General features: G+C 40.1%; 1 protein-coding gene across 1 annotated transcript in view; it reads left to right on the top strand.

The window, feature by feature from the left end:
* Positions 1 to 1841: 1841 nt before the first annotated feature.
* The window catches only part of HPS3 (HPS3 biogenesis of lysosomal organelles complex 2 subunit 1), a 38223-nt gene continuing 18153 nt past the window's right edge, over positions 1842 to 21911 (top strand). Inside the window, exons 1-9 of the mRNA XM_074298371.1 lie at positions 1842 to 2162; positions 7558 to 8058; positions 8766 to 8952; positions 9036 to 9121; positions 10960 to 11152; positions 13435 to 13516; positions 15256 to 15410; positions 18622 to 18730; positions 20403 to 20584. Coding sequence (XP_074154472.1) covers positions 1940 to 2162; positions 7558 to 8058; positions 8766 to 8952; positions 9036 to 9121; positions 10960 to 11152; positions 13435 to 13516; positions 15256 to 15410; positions 18622 to 18730; positions 20403 to 20584 — 1718 coding nt within the window. The 5' untranslated portion in view covers positions 1842 to 1939. The remainder of the gene's footprint in view (positions 2163 to 7557; positions 8059 to 8765; positions 8953 to 9035; positions 9122 to 10959; positions 11153 to 13434; positions 13517 to 15255; positions 15411 to 18621; positions 18731 to 20402; positions 20585 to 21911) is intronic.

The raw sequence follows: 21911 nt of genomic DNA, 5'->3' as shown, positions 1-21911 counted from the left end.
CAAAACAATCTGTTGTTGCAGTGAATTTAATGGGGGAGACAACCAGTACATATAGACATACACACACACACACACACACACACACACACACACATATATATATATATATAACATTTATATGTGTGTGTGTATATATACATACATGCACACACATACATATCTATAGCATAAATCTTAAGTTAGTAAGTTTGTTTGCCAAAAATCTAGCTCACAGGATTGTTGTGGGGATCAAATGAAATAACAATCTATGCAATAATAGAGCACTTGGCAAACTTTGAAGCACCATGCATCTATAATCAAGTTAAGATATACATAGATATGTGTATGTGATTGTGTAATGTGTATGCAGGGACACGGATGAAACAATAAACAGTGATACAATCATCAGTAGACTATATATGCATGTATACATATGTATGTGTACACACGTGTAAAATATGTGGGATGGCACTGCTATATTTATCAAGTCCAGATGGATGCATGTGTACATATATGCAGGAGACTGGATTGGACTGGGGATGGAGGCTCTATCTTGATCAAATTAAGAGATGCATATCCATGTGCAGACGGGCTTGCAGGGGCCTGGGTGGTGCAACAGATAGAATGATAATTATCAGTTCAAGATAAGGATTTTTACATATATGCAGGATGCTGATGGAGGGCTCTCTCTCAAGTTAAGAGAATGCATGCAGGGGCTGGGTGGGAGATGGATGTGGGACAAGGGATAGAGCACTAGATATGCATATTCATGTGCAGAGGATGCATGCAGGGGCTGGGTGGGCCAATGGATAGAGCACAATATATCCCCCATCCTTATGCAAAGAATGCTTGCAGGGGCTGGGTGAGGCAATGGATAGAGCACAAGATATGCATGTCCATGTGCACAGATATGCCTGGGTGGGGCAATGGGTAGAGCACAAGATAGCCTCACCTGCAGGCAGAGAATGCATGCAGGGGCTGGGTGGGAGATGGATGTGGGACAAGGGATAGAGCACAAGATATGCATGTCCATGTGTAGAGGATGCACCCAGGGGCTGGGTGGGGCAATGGATAGAGCACAAGATATGCATGTCCAGGTGCAGAGGATGCACCCAGGGGCTGGGTGGGGTAAAGGACAGAGCACAAGATATGCATGTCCATGTGCAGAGGATGCACCCAGGGGCTGGGTGGGGTAAAGGACAGAGCACAAGATATGCATGTCCAGGTGCAGAGGATGCACCCAGGGGCTGGGTGGGGTAAAGGACAGAGCACAAGATATGCATGTCCAGGTGCAGAGGATGCACCCAGGGGCTGGGTGGGGTAAAGGACAGAGCACAAGATATGCATGTCCAGGTGCAGAGGATGCACCCAGGGGCTGGGTGGGGTAAAGGACAGAGCACAAGATATGCATGTCCATGTGCAGAGGATGCACCCAGGGGCTGGGTGGGGTAAAGGACAGAGCACAAGATATGCATGTCCAGGTGCAGAGGATGCACCCAGGGGCTGGGTGGGGTAAAGGACAGAGCACAAGATATGCATGTCCAGGTGCAGAGGATGCACCCAGGGGCTGGGTGGGGTAAAGGACAGAGCACAAGATATGCATGTCCAGGTGCACAGACATGCACCCAGGGGCTGGGTGGGGCAATGGACAGAACACGAGACATGCGTCTCTGTGGGCAGACATCTGCAAGCAGGGCTGGGTGGGCCAATGGATAGAGCAAAAGTTAAGAGATGCACAAAAGTGCACACGAGGCTGGGCCGGACTGAGGACCTCAGTACAATCCCGGCGCAGACCCGCCCAAAGCAGGCAGTCCCGCGCCGCCGCCGCGGTCTCTTTAAAGAAGGGAGTGTGCTCTGCCCCCGGCCCACGTGACGCGGCCGGCGGCGCTCGCGGAAGTAGGCGCTCCTCCCGGCTGGCCCTCCCCGCGGCGGCTCGGCGGGGGGCTGCGGCCCCGCAGCCATGGTGCGCCTGTACAACCTCCATCCGTTCGGCTCGCAGCAGGTGGTGCGCTGCCAGCAGGAGCCCGAGCGCGTGTGCTGCGGCGGGCAGGATGCGCTCTTCGTGGCGGCGGGCTGCAAGGTGGAGGCGTTCTGCGTGGAGCCGCGGGAGCCCGAGCCGGCGCGGCCGCGCTGCAGCTTCTCCACGCTGGGCCAGGTGCTGCACCTGAGCTACTGCGAGCCAGGTGAGTGGGGGAGACCCCCGTCCCGGCCCTGCCGCCGCACCTGCGTGCACCTTTCCGCCCGCGCGCTCCCCGGGGGGTCCGAGGGTGGCTGCGTGCCTGCGCGTCCGACGCCCCCTGAGCTGGGGACGGGGGGAGGAGCGGGGGAAGCTGGCGGCAGAGCTCCAGACCCGTGCGGCCCCACCCCCTTCGTCGGCAGAGCAGGAAACCGGCGAGCCCTTCCTGGGGCTTTCCGGACCCCTGGTATGGTCAGGTCGCGTCTGGATCCGTCCTGCTAAAAGCAATTAGCGAGGGGCTGCCGCCGGGCGGACCTGGGGCATTCTCTTTTCCCACGTCCCCGTGCCCCGCGAGGGCCCCCCCCCACTCTGTTGTGGGCTCCTGACCCCTCTGCCCGACCCCCGAAAGGCACCTGCTGGGATCTTGTGTGTGTGTGCTCACCTGTGACCTCATCCCCTCGTAAGCTCCTGAACGCAGGGACATTTCTTGCTTTTTGTCCCAGTGCCTGAGCTACCCTTAGGTGTGGAGCCGGAAATCCAGTAACCAGTTACATTGGGAAGTCATATGCACATGGCCCAAAAGATTATTCTTTTTATAACCAAAATCTACTGTGGGCTACCTCTAACCTAGAGGCTTCCTTAAAATACGGGCTTAACTGACAGAAGCGCTGCAGAGAGTAGGAATGCGTCACATATCGTGGAGAGCGAGGAAGAGCTCGGATCCGTGGGTCTTTGAGCACCTGGGCTCTAAGTTATTTCATGTCTGGACCCTAGTGACCTCTGCCGCAAATGACCAGGACAGACCAACTCATCTGTAAGGCCCTAACAATTTATTTATTATCAAACTATAATTCTTGGCGCTTACAGAATGGGTGCCATGACTTTGTATTCCATCACCTCCTTTGTGTGTCACTTTCTCCTCCCCCTTTTTATTTCTGGAGCCAAAACCATAAACATCACTTATATTTAATGCTGCCTCTCCCCAGTTAGACATCTGAACGCAGAGGTGATACGTTAGTGATTTTAAAGTTGTATTATTTATCCCCTCTTTGAAAGCAGAGCCAAAATAACGGGGAGGAGTTAAGCAGGAGTTAGACCTTTTCTCCAGTCATCATCGTTCATGGGTTATGGACCTTTTGGACTTAGCACTGGAGGACACTCTAGATTTACTGAGATTCTTAACATGTGCTTTGTGGATCCTCCTTCCCCCAGGAGATAGAAAGTTCAGGAACTTTGCAAATTTACATGGTGATTTTAATATGATTGGTTTCTTTTTTTTAAACCTTTGTCTTTTATTTTATGCATCATCAGACAGCCAAAGGGTGTTGAATTCATTATGTCATTGGCATAGGAAATCTACGAGATGAGGAAATGACCAAATCAGGTCAGCACTTTCTCGGAGGCATCCTGTCTGCAGAGTTGCCCAATCAGTCAGAGGCTGCAGCTTAGCCTGTGTGACAGGCAGGTATATGTGAAGGGTAGGCCTTTTCAACTGAAGTCTCTGTGGTTTGGAGGCCAGCTCCTCTGCACTAGAGCAGGCTGCCTCTCTTTACATGGTGTTATAGAACATGTATTTCATAGACACACTTACACATACATACATACTTGGGGAAACTAAGAAATCATTTATTTTCTTTCAGAATAGGGAAAAATGCATAGAAGTAACTTGATGAATGAGAACTAAATTCCTTCCTCCTTAAGTCATTTGTGTTTTAAAAAATAAAAATAAAAAATAGGTTACATGGTGTTCTGTTGGTTGACTTCATTTGTTTTCAAGGTATTTTTCTGATAACATGCAGGGTGTGCCTTCCTCTTAACCCTCTTGTCTCTTCTACTTTCCTTCAATCAGTTCAGGGAAAAGGTATGATGCCATTGGCAGTTACATATATTTTGTTCTTTCTTTGCTCATGGAAGATCTTGAATGAGAATCTTTCTTTACATATCCCTCCCTTGAAATACAGAATCTCCACATTGTTTCAGTTTTCCTTTTTTTCTCTGTCCTGTACCACCCCCTTCAATCAAAATGGGAAAGGTGTTATCTCTTTATTTTTGTGGATTGATTGATTATACTTCACAAAGAGTAATTTTGTCAACCAAAGATACTGTAATTATTTTAATTTTTAATATCTTACTTTGCTAATGACTAGAATAAAAGACTTAACTAGCAAAGTCATTTTGTATATCAGTTGGCAGGAAATTTAGGGATGAGGATGATTATTGAAATCATCCCAGTCTTGGAGGTAACCTTTAACTTGTAGTCCATTGAAACTCTGGGTTTTTTAAAATAAAAAAGTTTTACATAAACTATGACATAGTCACACCTCTGCATTTGTGAAGTTGATTCTTTGAAACCTATATGGGACTTTACATTTATTTCTATTAATTTCCATTTTTAAAGGTTGGCCACCTCAGTTTTTTTCTAAAGTCTGGTGTATCAGTGTCATCCACATTTGATAAGCATGACATCTCTGCCTTTATCTCAATTCTTGATAAATGGCACAAAATCCACTGGATCTTGCCATTAGAGATCTATCTGTCTTCAAGTTGATATTAAGTCTTGAAAAAAATGTCCATTGGTTCCAGGTATTAAACCAAACTATACCACCATATAGTCTCCGTCTATCTTGTCTACAAGTAGAGCATTAGGAATTTTACCAAATAATTTGCTGAAACCTAAGTATACGCTACATGTATAGTATTCCTCTACTCTGTCCATCTAAAAATTACTCTCAGGAAAGAAATTGTGTTTTGCCTCCTTGATCACAAGGAAGTAATGCCGACTTTTATGATTAGTGTTTCCCCTTCTATGTACAAACCATCCCTTCAATAATGTATTTAGAATTTTGCCAGGAATAAAGAATTCAACTTCATTACTTCATAGGTAAAGGAATCCATCCTCCTCCTTTTAAAAAAAAAAAATCAAAACAGTATTTGCTCTTAACAGTTCTGAGAACCTTTGTGGTACTCTAAGGTATTTTAAGATCACCAGGAGTGACTCAACTGTTAGGCCCCATTAGGACCTTAGGAAGTCACCCATCCAGGTGATTCATACTCATTGAGATGGCCTCAGGTACCTTTTTTTCTCTCTTCTCATTTAATAGACAGTTCTGCTGTGTGCAAGGGCCCAGCAAAGAGGCCAGTTTAATCGGACCAAGAATGCTGAAAGGGCTGTGATGTGATGTGTAGTAAGATTTACATAGTCCTTTAAGGATTGCAAAGGATAACTCCATGTTATCTGGTTTGATCCTGACAACAATCTTGTTACATGGGTACTGTTGTTCTCATTTTGCAGATAAGGAAACTGAGACAGAGAGCAATTAAGAGACTTGCCCAGGGCCACATAGCTGATAATCTGAGGCAAGATTTGAACTCACCACACTGCTTAATTTAAGGCTTCTTAAACTTTTTTTCATTCTTGATCCCTTTTCATATGAGAAATCTTTACATGACCCTGTCTTGATTCTTAGCCCAGGCGTTTTTCTAGAAGCATTCATGCATGCAAAATGCACATCTTGTCTATTCATAATCAAGTCACCCAATGCAACATGGACAAGCACTAAATTCCTAGCTCGTTCGTTTTTAAATTAATTTTTGGTCATTGTGTTCAGAAGCCTTTTTACTGTTGCCAAATTTTTGCAAACTTTATATTCAGTTACACAACCTCATATGTGGTCATGAACCCCAGTTTAAAACTGGAAAGAACAGATGAAATCTATCAATGTAGAATTATAGGTTTTGAGCTGAGCAGGACTTTAGACATCATGTAATCCATCCCCTTAATTTTTCATATGAAGAAAAACAAGTCCCCTGACTCACTAAATATGCCACCAGCAGTGAGCTGATAAGGAAGTCCTGAGGAATGATGGAGGAGAAAGGAAATGAGACTCTCTTAGTACCCAGGAAGAAATTTTTTTAATAGCACCTAGGATGATAGTGATTGCTGATCTGCATTTTTCTGGTGACAATAAAGACATATAGTATAGTTTGTCCCAGAGCCAAGGTGTTCACTAGCTGATGACCTGTGTCCTCGACCCTGAAAGAAGTGAAATATCTTATTCATGAAAATCACCTTTTCACCACCTTTTGCAGGAGAGTCTTGTCTGTTGCTTTAAAGGGGATGTGTGTGTGTGTGTACGTGCACATATATATTTGTACACATATACATTCACACATATGTTCTATATATAACTTTGTAAATTTAAAAGCACCATAAAAATTCTGGTTATTATTGTGATGATGATGATGATTCTTACATTAACAATAAAAAGCTAAATGAACCAACTTATGCAAAAATATAATTTTCTCTGAAATAAAAATTTTCATTCTATCTCTTTTTTTATCTTATATATATAAAAAAATGCAGCATCAATTGATGCAGCTTAGTTTTTTTGAGATGTTCCTAAATTCTGGTCCATCTAGTGTTAATATAAAGAAAATAATATCCATTAGTTAATGTGGGTTAAGAAGAAATATGTTGTATCGTCAGTCTACCAGTTTCCTAGTAATTCCTGGATGTTAACTGCTTGAAAGCCTCAGCCATGACCTATAAATTTGGGGGGATAAACAAAGCTACCTTAAATATTTGCTATTATTTAAGGTATTATTAAGATAGTTCTTTAGTTTTAAAATAGATTTTGTTTTTCTGATTCTTTTTTTTAAGTTACCTAGTTTTTTCTCATTTCTTCTCTGTGTGTCTCATGAAGATGTGATGTTTTGAAATAGAGATTTCCCCTGATTCCTGCCAGGTTTTCCACTTTACACTTGCCTTTAATATGTCACACAAGTACTAGGAAATCAAAGGGCAGGGGAGGGAGAAGAAAGAGGAGGGGGGGATTGTTTATTTCATCTATAGATCCAAGGCCAGAGCAACACAGAAGAAATAGGATTGAAATTGATCACTGATTGAAATTGATCACACTTTATGACAGGTTATTTACATTTTTAATATTTCACAATTGAATGAATTTTTATGAAGTAAAAATGTTTCATGGGAAGAAAAAAAAAGCATATTTTACATTAGTATCTTACATTTAGTAGCTATCCCATACTTGTTTAATGGAGACTCCCTCAGTTTAGTGAATAGTATGCTGAACTTGAAATTGGGCTCGAATCCCTTACCTCTGGTTTTTACAGCTATTCTGAGCCTGGGCAATCACTGAACATCTGTGTCTCAGGCAATTGCCTAAAAAAAACCTACCAGGATAACATTTTGAATTCTGGAAGGGACCCAGAGTCCATCATTCATTCTTTGCAAATGAAGTTACTGAGACCCATAGGTCACACTGGTAGAATCAATACCCTTTGGTGATCGTTGATCCCGGATCCTTCCTATCTTGTATTGAGCAGATGTGCTTCCAAATTCTGGATTCTCATGATGCTCCTCTTCCTTCTTTCCCCTCCAGGAGATTACTTAGTGACCATTGAGGAGAAAAACAAAGCTACGTTCCTCCGGGCCTACGTCAACTGGAGAAGCAAGACCACCGAAAACTCTCGCGTGTGTATCCGCATGGTGGGGCACGGCGTGGAGGGCTGCTTCAGGGAAGCCTCCAAAGACCAGATGTCCATCATCGAGATCCCTCTGTCCGAGCCCCCGCTGTGCGTCTCTTCTTGTCCCATCACAGGAGATCTTCTCGTGGGCTGCAGTAACAAACTGGTGCTGTTCAGTTTAAAATGGCAGGTTGTGCACGAGGGATTCTCCATATTGGACTTCGAACGCTCCTTAGTCATACACATCGACAGTATTCTCCCCATAGAAATTTCATTTTGTGCTGGATATATCGCGGTAATCTCGGATCTGGAAGTCTTAATCCTGCGGCTGGAATTTACTGCTAAAGATGAAGCCAGTGTTGACCCATCCCCACCGACAAAGAACTCTCCGGCCAGACTGGCCATCACGGAGGCTGGTAAATGTGGAGTGGGGGTGGGGAACAAAGAAGATAAATTTATATGGAAGTATTTTGAATAAGGTAAAATGCCGTAACTTTGAAATGGGATTTTATTCATTATCATTAGTAATAATAGCATATTTTTAAACTGGTACAATGATGATCCCTTTAGAAACATCATAATAGTAGCACATATTTATGTAGTGCTTGAAGATTTGTAAAACATGTTAGAAAAGTTAGTCTCATTTTATTCTGACAATAACCCCAGGAGGTTGATGCTATTTATTTGTTATTCCCATTTACAGTTGAGGAAACTGAGGCAGATAGTTCAGTGACTTGCCTAGGGTCACACAGCTAGGAAGTTTCTGAGGTAGGCTTTGAACTCATTTCTTCCTGGCTCCAGGTTCAGCACTGTATCTACTGTGCCACTTTTTTTTTTTTTTTTTTTTAAACACACAGCTAATAAATGTTAAGTCTCTGAGGCAGGATTTGAATTCAGATCTTCCTGATTCTAGCTGCCTGGGGGGGGAGGGGATTCTGTGAGCTGATAAGAGGGATGAGTCAGGAGACCCTCGCTTTCCCTCCTGCATTTCATGCTCGTGCTCGGTTTGGATCTCAGAGGGTAAATGTCAGCTGGGTCTCCTGCTGGGGAATCAGCTCTGCCGCCGTCCTTCCTCAGAAGGTGCTCGCCGCCCGACTTTACTCTTCACAGCTTGTCTTTGCAGGCACAAAGGGGGACACTCGCACGCAGCCAGCCCCTCCACTCGAGTGCGAGGATTTCGTCATTTGCCAGAAGCCCACCGAGCTCCTGGGCGAGGTGAGCAGACAGTCCGGCCTGTCCATTACCTTGGAGTCAGTGGGGTTAAAGGAGGAGAAAGCTGGCCCTTCCCGGGTGCACTCCATCCTGTACAGGTACAAGGCCCTTCTCTTACTGCCCGCGAGGTCTGTTGTGAGCAGAACCAAGGGGCATCGAGCTGGGTCTATTTTCTCCTTAGGCGTTTCACTCCGGACGTGTCCTCCTATGTCCTCCCTGATGACACCAGGTTGCATTCACTCCAGTTGCTGCCTATTTACCAGACAGGTCAGTCTGAAAGTGTGGGTGGTCGTGGGGTGGAGTGCTGGACTGGGCAGAAGCCAGGACTTGAGATTTTCCATTGGCTGTGTGCCTGGGACCACCGGGGACGTAAAGCTCTTTCGTTCCAAATTTCTTATCTCCTTTTCCTATTTTCTTAGCTAAATTGGCTGGGATTTAGGAGTAGACAAGATACATTCCAAGAGCCTTTTTTTTTTTTTTTTTTTTTTGAGATGATTGTGCATGAGCTTTAAAAAAACAACAAAGAATATACCGAATGTATAGTCAAACTTTAATCTTCAGGGTACTCTGTATACTCAGGTGTCTGACAAAAATCACAGCCAAACCATGTGAATGTTGTAATGAGGGAAGACAGGACCCTGTTCCCTTGGTGCATTTTACTGTGGCCCATCAGCACCCGTCAGCACAGCCCTAGAGCCAGCCCTGCCAGGTGCTCAGGACATTTGCATTGGACACAAAGTGTTTTGTCTTCTGTGATTCTTTTTGTTCCTTATTTCTAAGCTCTTCCCTATCCATAGATCTGACAGGTAATTTCTTCTTTGCTTTTCTAATTAGTTAAGGGTGTTTGAAGTCATACTTTTATTTCATGCTTATCTTGCTTAGTATTTAGTACAAGATGCTGTTCTATACCTTATTTCCATGAGACTGCTTTCTCTTTTTTTCTCAGCAGTTTTTGTCTAATAGTGACTCCATTAGGAGGGCATCTTTGAGCTTCTAAAACACCCACAAGGCTATTACATTTGTTCTTTTCTGTATGTTGTATACCTAAGCTGGTCCATTGACTGCTTTCTGGGGGTTCCTCGCCCCTGAGGCAATTGGGATTAAGTGACTTGCCCAGGGTCACACAGCTAGGAGGTGTCTGAGATCAAATTTGAACTCCGGTCCTCCTGAATTCAGGGCTGGTGCTCTATCCACTGCGCCACCTAGCTGTTCTAGAAGGTAAGATTTGAGCTGTGTAGATGTTTGGTTTTTTTTTTTTTAATAACTACTAAATTGTTGACTACTACTTTCTTTCTTTCTTTCTTTTTTTTTTTTTAAAGCGTACTTCAATTTGTGTTCAGATACAATCAGTTAATTCTCTGGTTATAGGTAGCATTTTTCATAAGTCCCCCAGAGTATTCTTGGATCATTGTATTACTGAGAATAGCAGTCATTCACACCTGATCATCCCACAACTTTGCTATTACAATGTGCACAGTACATTCACTTTGCTTGAGTTTATGGAGGCCTTTCCACGTTTTTCTAATAACATCCTGCTCATCATCTCTTATAGGACAATAATATTGCTTCTTAGTTTATTCATCCATTCCCCAGTGGAGGGGCATCCCCTCAATTTCCATTGATTACTACCTTGTAATGGAGTTTGAGATTTGGTTCTGGTAGGCTCTTTGACATTTTTCTTTTTTCATTCTTTCTCTTGAGATTTTTCACTTTTTGTTTCTCCAGATAAATTTTATGTCCTGTTTAGTTTCCTGGCAACTCTAAAGGGGGGTCATCAAGCAGCCCTTACAAAGAGCATCTTCTGACATTTTCTGTCTCTCCTGATGAGATTATGTGTTTTTGTTTGCATTATTGATATGAATACTGTTTTTACATCTCCAGTGCCTCACTTATGTACCTTGTTTGTTGAGTTAAATGGATGACATGTTTTATTAAAAGTCTTTCTCTTAATGGTTTGGAGTTAGAAAGTCAGGGATGGGGGAAAGGGAAGAAGCTGAAGTGGATGAGAAGTATTTCCCAACTGGCTTTATTTACAGAATGCTCTGAATGTATCAGCAAAGACAATATATTCAGTGTAATATTATTTTCTTCTCTTTTTAATGCAGGTGCTGTTTCTGCTGATGGCAAGAGTTCCCCTCAGGAAAAGGAATTGCTAAGTCTCTTCTGTTTTTTCTCTTTACCTCATATTGGGTATCTCTATATGGCTGTTAAATCAGTGGAATTAATGTCAGTCTACCAATATCCAGAAAAATCCCAGCAGGCAGTTCTTACCCCCCAGTTTCTACATGTCATTACAAGGTATGGATCGTATGTTGGGCTTTCTCCCCTTCTCTCCATTTGTGTTGTGTGATTGATGCCTTTTATGGCCTTGTAGACTTGCACTGAGTATTTATATCAGGAAGGGATATATTCCAGGTCTCTGATTTCTTGGGTCTAGGGAGCTCTCCAGTGAGGAAACTCCTTATCAATGCAGACTGGCATTTTTTTTAATAGTCTTAGAAAGTTGTCTCCAGAGCCAAGAGCCTAAATGACATAGCCATAGTTACAAAGCTGGCATTGAGCCTGCATTGAGTCTTCTTGTTTGTGAGCTCAACTCTATTCCCTATATCCTGCTGCCTCCCTTAATGCATAATAGATTATGTATTGTCTTAAATTAATGTTTTATATTTATCTTTTCAGGGCTGCATTTAATGGCTCGTTGCTGTGTTTTTACAGACCAATGCTTTCCCAGTTTAGAGGCTTGAGTCCCCTGGGAACCATGAAATTTTTGCAAGACACTTTTGAATCTATATGTTTACCAAACATTTTCATCTTGAGCTTTATTTACCACCAACAAAATATGCAGTACAATCGCTTCTGTTGAATGAATAAAATGTCTTGCAGATATGGGTATTAGTGTGTGTTTGTTTTTAATGTCTGTAGTTGTGTGTGTGTGTGTGTGTGTGTGTGTGTGTGTGTGTGTGTGTGTTTAATGTCTGTAGATACTACTGTGGCTAATACAGTGTAGTTTCATTAAAGTTTTTTATCATTATGTATTTTCTCAACTGACAGATAGTCCTCTAAAAATTTTTGATATTTTAAAGGGGACTTCACATTCCAAACTCTTGGGAGCCATTAGTTTAGTCTTTTCTATTTATATCTTTTTTCCCTCCTCTTCTGGAGGTGGATCTTTAAATTAAATGTAAAATTCAGATATTATGTAGATAAGTTTGTATTTTTATTTTTTTCCCCTTTGCCCCTTCATTAAAGGACTTGGCATGTTATAGTATCAAGTAGCTGACTTGCTTATTGAAAATCTGATTCACTACCATATGATATTGGTTTAAATGTTTTTTCCCCCAGGTTTGATTTTTTTTTCCGTTATCATTTTAATTACCAACAATTCTGTTACTCTTTATTATAAATAGCTTTTGCTTTCGTTATTCAATGCAAACTGGGAGTAGTTCAGATATTTTTATCAGATAGGAAGCTTATTAGAGATAAGAACACTAAGGTGGAAAGGAACATCCCCAGAATTTTCTTCTTAGTGTCAGAGCAAGATTTTAATTTAACTGGAACTTGAACCTTCTAAAAATCCCAGTCTAAGGTACATTTTTCCATATATAATCATACTGACTCTTCCTTACAGGTAAAAATTTCCCATAGGATCTTTACATTTAAAGAATATTCAGTAATTTGATTTGGTTCTTTTAATCTCGGAAATTGGAATTTTTTTTTTGCATGCATGTTTTTGTTTTGTTTTATTTTTTAGTAGTTTTGGTCCCTCATTTTTTGATAAAACCATTTGTGAGCCTTTAGGATATTTTCAAAAGAATTGCTGAATCATAATTATTAATAATGGCTTTTTGGGTTCCATAACCCAAAGAACTACTCCATTGAGTGTTTATTGAGCAAAATGATGATGGTAACTTGTTCTGTTTTAGGTGCTGAACTAAGACCTTTGTTCTTAGGAGTAAGCCTTGTAATAAGTTCTTGCTTATATTCTTTGTTACATATAGAATATATATGCATATATATTATACATACACATACTATATATATGTACAAATAATGCAGTATTTATTTGTATGTGTTAAGTGATATAGGAGAGAGAGTGAATTTATGGGGAGGATTATTAGATGGGGATTCAAGGGAGGTTCCATGGCTGAGACAGACTTTTGATGAAAAGGCCTATCTCAATAAAGGGGCAGGGATAAGCGCAAAGACAGAGATTACAAGAATATTTGGGGGAGGGCAGTGGACCATTAGGGAAGTCCTAGAAGTTGATTATGGTGTTATTAGGGGCCCAGGGTTAACACAAGAGGTACTACAACAAGCATTTATTAAGCACCTACTGTGTTCAAGGCATATCGTTAGCACTGAGGATACAGAAATGAAAAATGAAACACACCCTTTTTTTTTTAACATGACAAATATGGAAATATATTTTGTATGACTTCACATGTATAATTGATAATTTATTATTTACCTTTTCAGTAGGTGGGGGATGGACTGCTTAAATTTTTTAAACAGAATGTAAAAATAAAATAACAGTAATTATTTTAAAAGACTCCTCTTTCTCTTCTCTCCTTTCTCCTCAGTAACAACTTGCAGTGTTTCACAGTCCGTTGTAGTGCAGCAGCCGCAAGGGACGCAGACCCTTACATGGATACCACCCTCAAGGTTAGATAATTTCACAATCAAGAAAAAATGTTTGTTTTAATAATAGTTGGCACTTATCCATCAATTTAAGGCTGGTAGAATACTTTACATTAACTGATTTGAACAACACAGCCAGTTGAGTGCTATTGTTAAAATTCCCATTTTACAGATGAGGAAACTAAGGCCAAAATATCTTAGATAATCTGTCTAAGATCCCATGGGTAGTAAGTGTTTGAGGCAAGATTTGAATTCCGTACTTCCCTGTCTGGCCATCTGTCTACTTTTCTACCTCCATGATTTAAAAAAAAAATTTTTTTTTTAATGTTTTTATGGATGCTATCATGGTCATTTCCCCATTTATCATTAATTCTTCTCTCCCTCAGACTCTTCTGTTTGACAAGGAAAAACAGTTAAACAAAATGAGCCAATATCCTTGTAACATCTGTAAGCATTATTCCAAAACCAAAGAGAAAGGAAGGATTTGAGATTTTTCAATTAAGAATCAAATGTCTGTGAATGCAGTTGCATGTTAATGTTAGTGTCACAGCCAGGCTTGGCTCCGTAGAATATTATTTGTTACAGACAATATCCATGTTTTTTACAGTGCATCCCTCTTAAAGATAGCCGAAGATTTAGAATAGGGGCAGAGATATGATTTTATTGCTATAGGATAGTCAAAGCTTTTTTTGTTTTTTGTTGTTTTGGTTTTTTTTAAGGTCTGTTACGGGAATTGGTTAATTAGCCTAATGCAAAAACTAAATCAATATTTCCAAGAGCAGAAAAATAAGTAAAGCACATTAGTAGTGATTTAGTTCATCCACCATGATATGAAAATAACTGAAAGATTAATTCTCTTGTCATCTGAGAAGCCTCAGAGATCTCTTAGCATTTCCACAGTTCTATCCGGAGACGTAATGGCTCTACTAAGTGGATACATCATCTCTACTGAGACAAGACAAACGCAAACCGTAAAAGGTTTTTGACCACAGACGTTATCTCTGGTGTTCTATGACAAAAAGCACTATGTTTTATGCCCTTGCATCTGAGGCTTCCACACTGCAGAAAATCATTCAAATCCCATGATAAAAATGTGGGGTCTTAAAAATGTTGCAAGACGTTCATGTGAGTGTTGGTCATGAACTTTTTAGTTACGTAGCCGTGGTTTTTGGAGTGTTTTTGAGATGCTGATGAATTCTTTCTCTTCCCTTGCCTCCCCCTCCTCCCCACTCACAGAAGAATCCATTTATGGGATCACAAGTGCTATTGAGGCCATCTTAAAGTGAATTCTTACAGTATTGATATTCCAGATGGAAAATGGGTCAAAGTATGACCTTAGAACTGTTCCCTTGGAGGCTGATTTTTTTTTTTTCTGGAATATTGCTGTCAGTGCTCCTGAAAAATCTACCAAAATCTCTTCTGGCTGCTAGGCTGTAGGGACTCCCCCTGTCCATGGTGGCCTTCTTATGGGCTGCTTTTCTCCACTTTTTTTATAGGCTGCTTTTCTCCCCCTTTCTTATAGGTTGGTTTTTTCCACCTTTCTTACAGTCTTATTTTCTCCACCTTTCTTATGTGAGTTTTCTCTGTCTTAGTATAGCAAACTGGGAAGATCAGAAGTCATTTATATCAGGTTTAATATATTGGGCTTATATTATAGAATAGGAGGGCAAATGTTTATCTAAAACTCAGCCCAGACCATCCTGTGAAGACTTAGGGGCATAGTCACTGTGTGCAATTTCTAATAGCTCTTCTTTCTTTTATAGGCTTGTCCGCCTGTTAGTTTGGATATCTGCGCCTTAAGAATGCAGCTTTTCATAGGACTGAAAGCAATATGTCACTTTAGGAATCACATTATCCTTTTGACTAAAGCAGGTACAGAAGATATCCCAGAAAGAAGAAAGTTATCCAAAAGTCTACTGTAAGTAAATTCTATTAACTCTATTATAAAGTAAATTCTTGTCTTCTTTCTCACTCCTACATTTCTTTGCTATTTCATTTTTACTTCACAATTCCTAGTAAACTCAAATAAATAGAAACAGTTCCTGTAGTGTTTTTGATTTTTAATTTAATTTTTTTCAGTGAACAAAAATCTATTTTTTTCATTTAGTCTCTCCACCCCACCATGAAAAAACAAAACAAAAACTTTGTAAGAAATAAGCATAATCAAGCAAAACAAATTCCACGTTAGCCATGTCCCCAAATTGTATGTCTTAGCTTTTATATTGAGTGTCTCCCGTCTGTGTCAGGAGATAACTGGCACTTCCTGCATCCTCTGAAATCATCCTATAGTCTTTTCAAAGAAACTGTGATGGACATTTTTACTGAGTTTCAAGGGAAATTTCTCTCTTTGGTTTCTTTGAAAAAATACTTTTTTCTTTTTAAGAGTCTTTTTTCTTTTTTAACTGATTTAACTGATGAGATATTTTTATAAAACTTAGAATTAACTGAATGGCTTTTGGAGAATTCTTTTTTTTAAGAAAGGAGAAAAAAGCAGAAGTAAGGGGCTCAAGTTCCACTGAAGATTTATCTTAGAACTCTTAAGAGGGAAGTGAATCTTACACATGAAGGCACTGGTACAAATCTGTGTTTTGAATGCTTAAAACTTAGGGGACATTGGTGTCTTTTGCAAAACAAATTAAGGAAGAAGACAAGAAGTTTGTCACATAAAAAGTGGAAGTTTAGTGATTACCATTTTCTTATTTGACCTTTTAAAAGTTCATTGCAAGTAGAGATTGTTTTATGCTCTTACTTCTTACATACTCAGTGCTCCAGTGCACAGTGGCTGGTACATAAGTAGATGCATAATCAGTGCTTATTGAATAATTGAGCCATTTTAAAAGTAATTGTGACAATGTATTCCCATTCCTGAACCCATTTAGAGCCCTTAGATCAAAATATGCAGGGCTCCTTCAAAGCTTAATGACCTAGGTAAACTGTTTTCACGTCAGATCAAATCAATGCTGGGCCTGGAGTCAGGAAAACTTGAGTTCAAATTCAGTCTCAGACACTTAATAGCTATATAACTCTGGACAGTTTAACTATCTCAATTTCCTCATCTGTAAAATGGGCTGGAGAAGGAAATGGCAAACTACTTCATTAGAAAGCCCCAAATTGGGGGGTTCCTGGGAGACTTACTGAGAAAACACAGAACCTGGAGATGGAATGTCTTATGTGATGATCAGCAAAGATGCTGGGCTTCACAAAGCACATGGAAGGGAGTAAGAAGATCAGACATGTAGGAAAAGATCAAATGGTCCAGGGCTTTGAGAGCCAATTGGGAGATTTTAGGTTGGATCATAGAGGCAAGAGGGAGTCACTAGTTACTTATATGGGGAAGTGATGTAGGATGATCTGCTTAAAAGCTGAGTGGAGGATGGACCACACTGGGGAGAAATTAGAGGGAAGGAGGCCCACTGGAAGGCAGGAGTTCCCTGTGGGGGAAACAGGAAGGTGGCGGTGTTCTTGATTGTATTAAGGAAGTTGGGTTGAGGGGAGGTTTTGGGTGAAAGGTAATGAGATTAATTCCGGAAATGTTAAGTTTACGATATATACAGAACATCCACTTTGGGATATCCAATAGATGTTTGCCTGCCATCTTGGTCCCCAGTTAAGTTTTGGTGATCTGCTCTGGACATGCAAGCCATGAACTATCTCATTTATAAAAGTCCACCTAAACTCGCCACCCCCAAGCATTCGCTTCCCTTGCCCAGGGAGTGCAAACCAACGGCAATATTTCTCCCAGAAGATATTTAGAAAGATAGAGCTGGGTTAGGGCTGGGGGGGGGGGCCACATTATTCATGGGAAACAAAGTCCAGGATTGTGGAGGATTTTTCATATTCGTGTCCTTCATAGTGGATCTCTTTCTTCTATACCAACAGAAAATCAGAAGTTGCTTCTTATCAATGAGCAAAAAAAGCCATTTAGATCAATTAGCCTAGGATGATCTTGAAGTTTAACTCTAGTCTGAATGTAGCTGTAAATGTTGTGGATAGTAAGGTTAGCATCCCTGACATTGGAACAAGATAGGAGAATTTTAAAAAAGTGTTTCTAGAGGACCAAAATTAGGATTTATGTGAAAAAATTTGGAGACAGATTCTTACATTTAGGAATGTCACATTTAGGTTAAAAGGAAGACAATCCTTAGCCTTCTATTTTCAAAAAGCTTTCAGATACTTAGGCAGCTGAAAAAATACACCCAAACATTTGCTGCCTTTGCAGCTGACCCACTATACTTTTGCTTGACTTCATGCAACTGAAGCTTTGGTTTGGCAAGCTTCCTGTCTCAGGTACTTTGAAGTAAGAAAGGAGCGAAGTCCTATGTGTCTTCATCTTCAAAATGAAATATGAAGAATCAGAGATTATTTTTTTAATTATTTGCCCTTCTAAATAACAGTTTGAAGAAGACAGAAAAATTTGTTTTAACAGTAGACATTGGAGTTACAAAAATCTAGACTCAATCAGTAAATAGTTATTAAATGCCTACTATGTGCCAGGCACTGAAATAAATCCCTGTTTTTAAGTAGTTGGCTTTCCATTTATGCTTAAGCACAATGCACATACTAGGCACTTAATAATTATGTTTATTGACTGATGAGACAAAATGTAGGCATATGAGCATATCCCAAATATAAAGAGAAAAATGCAAAATAAGTAAATAGGAATTAAAAATTACATCAGACAGCCTGTTTGATTGGATTATCAAGTGCAGGTAGGGGACTAATGTGAGCACTTTGCATATGTCATCACTTGTATTCCTTACTACAACTTTGAGAAAGTGCAGCTGTTAACTTTTTTCTTAAGGGAAAAAAAATTAAATTTTATTTATTTCTTCTGTTTTGCATCACCTCAAAGCTCAGCAGGTATTATTCTCATGTTATGGATGAGGCTCATGATCTCATAAATGGTAATAGTCGTACCAGATTTGCGTGGTTTCAGGCAAATCCAGCACTCAAATTTACTGTAGTATATACCATCTTAAAATAGAGAATTCACTAATTTTAAAAATGCTATGATCTATAAATTACTACTAGACTTATTGAAAGGAATTTATTTTTTAATTCACTTAGAATAGCTGTTTGTAGGATTAAAAATACTTAGTAACCGTGTAAATCTGATTATTTGCTTTTAGCTCCAGAAAAGATGGCAGTATTAAACACAAGTCACCTTCTGCAATGGAAGCGGGGTGGAATTTATATATTGTGAATACGATTTCAACTGCGCAACTCTACAAAGAAATGGTATGTTAAGGGCTATTGGTTCTCGCTAATAGTGTTAGTAATCACTGTTCATTTGCATATTAAAATGCCACAGACAACCAGCTTCTAGATTTTTATGAGAGACCTTTCTCTGATGCATGGACTTTGCTTTCCCATTAGTTTCTTAAATATAGGATAGCTGACTTCTTTTTGCTTTCCATTTCTTCTGGAATCTTTATAAATGCTATTGCATTCACTGGCAAATCCTCCTTTTCACCTTTATGCTAAGAGGAAAAAATGTCCATTCTACTCTCTACCTATACAATGGAGTGTGAGCTTAGACATCTTTTAGTTTAATGCCTTATTTTCTTTGAAGAATTGGATTATCCCATGGACAGTCCTCAGGAGGCCTTGGGATGTGATTGAGAGAACAAGACTTTGAGGTCAAATCCTGCCTCTGTGGCTTACTGTTGCTGTGAACACAGGCAGTGTGCTGAGTTAAATTCCCTGGAGGGTCTTCAAAGGCAAAATGAGAGATTTGGAGGCTTGGACCAGAGCAGAACCTTTTTTTTCTGAGGTGGTCCCTTTTGGCAGTCTGGCAAAATCAACAAACTCCTTTCAGAATAATATTTTTAAATGCATAAAATCAAATTCAGAGGATTAAAAAAGAAACCAATTATAAATACAGTTAATAAAATACTTTTTAAAACAAACTTATGGAACCCCTGGGTTTAAGAGCTCTAACATTCCTTGCAATTCTAACATCTCTTCCAGGTGAGTGGATCAAAAAACCATTTAAGTGATTTCTGTGTATCCAAGTGCATAGTTGCCTGATTCTGTGAGTAGGAATAGGAAATGAAATTGACATTTGACAGTTGAAAACTTCAACAATTTTCATGGCTAATGCAGGAGAAACCTGTAGTTTCCAACTGTCAAAATGGTTGTATTTTTTTCCTTTAAAGAAATTATCGAATGATTGTTTTTAATTATCTTAATTCAAAACCTCTCCCCCTCTTTTTTATTCTGTTATAATCCCTTATAACATGGATTACATTTTAATTCCCTCTTAATGCCTCTTTTTAAAATTTTCTGCATTTTAGTCTTTGTTATAACCCATTATAATAAAGAATGAAAGATGTTAAAAGCAGTTCAGCAAAACTTATATCTAAGTCTGTCTGTATATGTAGTGTTTTGTATTTAATTTCCTGCCTTCCCGTTGTTCTCTCCTCCCCCCAAATAAAAAAGAAGAGAGGTAACAGTGCCATATTTCTTCTTTAGGGCTCAGTTTGGTGATTATATTTACACAACATTCATTTTCACTTTTTTTGTTCTTTACATAAACATGGTTTCATATAATGTTTTCTGTTTACTTCCCTTTGTATCAGTCCATGTAAGTCTTCCCATGCTTCTCTGAAAATTTCACATAAGAATATACAGTAGTAACAATAATTGTTATGCATTTAGAAAAGAATATTGTTTTCTTTGTATGACTAAAATTAACCTTGTTAAGCATATTTTAAACACTGATACAATAGCCTCTTGTTACAAATTCCTAATGAGAAGAATCTTTATTAGTGGCATTTTCCTTTTAAAATTAAATTTTAATTGTCTGGGAAATTAAGATCTTTCTCAACAGATAGTTTAAAGGGCATTTTAGGATCATAGGGTTGGCATTTCCCCATTAGCCATCATGACCCACCTGTCCCCGTTCTAGGTAGACTACAGTAAGACCTACAAGAACATGAGAACTCAGAGCTGCATCCATCTCCTCAGTGAAGCCCACCTCTTAGTGAGAGCTGCTCTGATGGACCCCTATCTCACTGAACCCGGAGAGAAAGAGGAACTCTTAGAAGCTTTCAGAGAAAGCTGTGCACACCTTGGAGACTGTTACAGCAGGTGGGTGACTTGTGGCAGGAAGATCCTATCTTGGGACCATAAGAGTAAGAAAAGGGCTCTCTCCCTGCCATGGAGAGTTCCTTTAGTTGGGGAGCTTCTGGGCCAAGGAAGAGTGTCTGTGATCGCATGAGCTTTGAGATTTGTCTGCAAGGGGCAAGCTCTCTCTCTCACCTCCCCAAAAAGCCAAAGCAAAACAACAGTAACCATAGGGGAAAGTCCTCAGTTTGGTGACCTGCAAGGAGATTGAACAATTGGATATGATTATAGCATCATACTGTGTTGGGAGGCAGGACTCATACTTTCATCCATCTGTAGGAGGCCTTTTCTGTTATAGTTGAGGGCTCATGCAACATGATATAACTGAATCAATTAGCAAGTACTTACTAAGCTTCTGTTATTGGAAGGTGCTATACTAGGTAATGGAAGCTACAGGTACAAAATATGAAACTCAAGGAGAGTTTTCTGTTTCATTGGAGAGATTATGTTGAATGAATAAAGTAGTGAGGGCAGGAGGCAAAGTTACAGTGTAGAAGATGACCCCAGAAATGCTTCCAGAAGGAAGAGAGTGGTTGCAGCAGATGTATGAAGTGGAGGTGACAGGAAGGACACTAGAGACAAGTAGGAAAAAGCACAGAACGGGAGCTGGAGCATCCTTTTCTCATCTTCCCCTGCAGATTGCGCTCTCCATCATCCCTTTTCTCTCTAAATCTCAGCCTCTGCGTCTGCTGGTTCTTCCACTGCTTTCAGACACACCTGAGCCTCCCTCATTCGTGGAGAACTTCTTTCTTTTTTGGTTTCTTTACTGACTCATCATCCATATGGTGGCGGCTGGGTGCTGCCATGTTGCACAGAACATGGGCTTTAGAGCCAGGGAGATAAGTTCAAATGTAACCTCAGACCTTTACTGGCTGTGCGACCCTGGGCAAGACATTTAAGCCTGTTTGCCTCCATTTCCTTATCTGTAAAATGCCATCCTTCCACAAAGCTCAAGAATCTCTCTATAAAGTCTTTCTTCCTTATGAGCCCTGTCCCTCCCAAGTGACACTATATTTATTGACTTAATCTGTGAGCATACATTTTGTATTCCCCTTTATAATGTAAAGTTGTTGCCAGTAGCATTTGTATTTGTATTCTTAGCACCTACCATAACTCCTGGCAATATAGTAGGTGTTTAATAAGTGTTGGTTGGTCTATAAATCAGTCTTCCACAGAAGGTTCAAGCAACTTATTGGGAGATTTTCTCCTTTTTGCTCGTCATCCCTAGAAAATCAATGGCATACATGGGCCACCTTGGCTACATTTTTATTCATACATTTCATGTTATGTT

Source organism: Sminthopsis crassicaudata, chromosome 3, assembly GCF_048593235.1.
Source record: "Sminthopsis crassicaudata isolate SCR6 chromosome 3, ASM4859323v1, whole genome shotgun sequence".
Lineage (NCBI taxonomy): Eukaryota > Metazoa > Chordata > Mammalia > Dasyuromorphia > Dasyuridae > Sminthopsis > Sminthopsis crassicaudata.
This window is presented reverse-complemented; position numbering and strand designations above follow the sequence as displayed.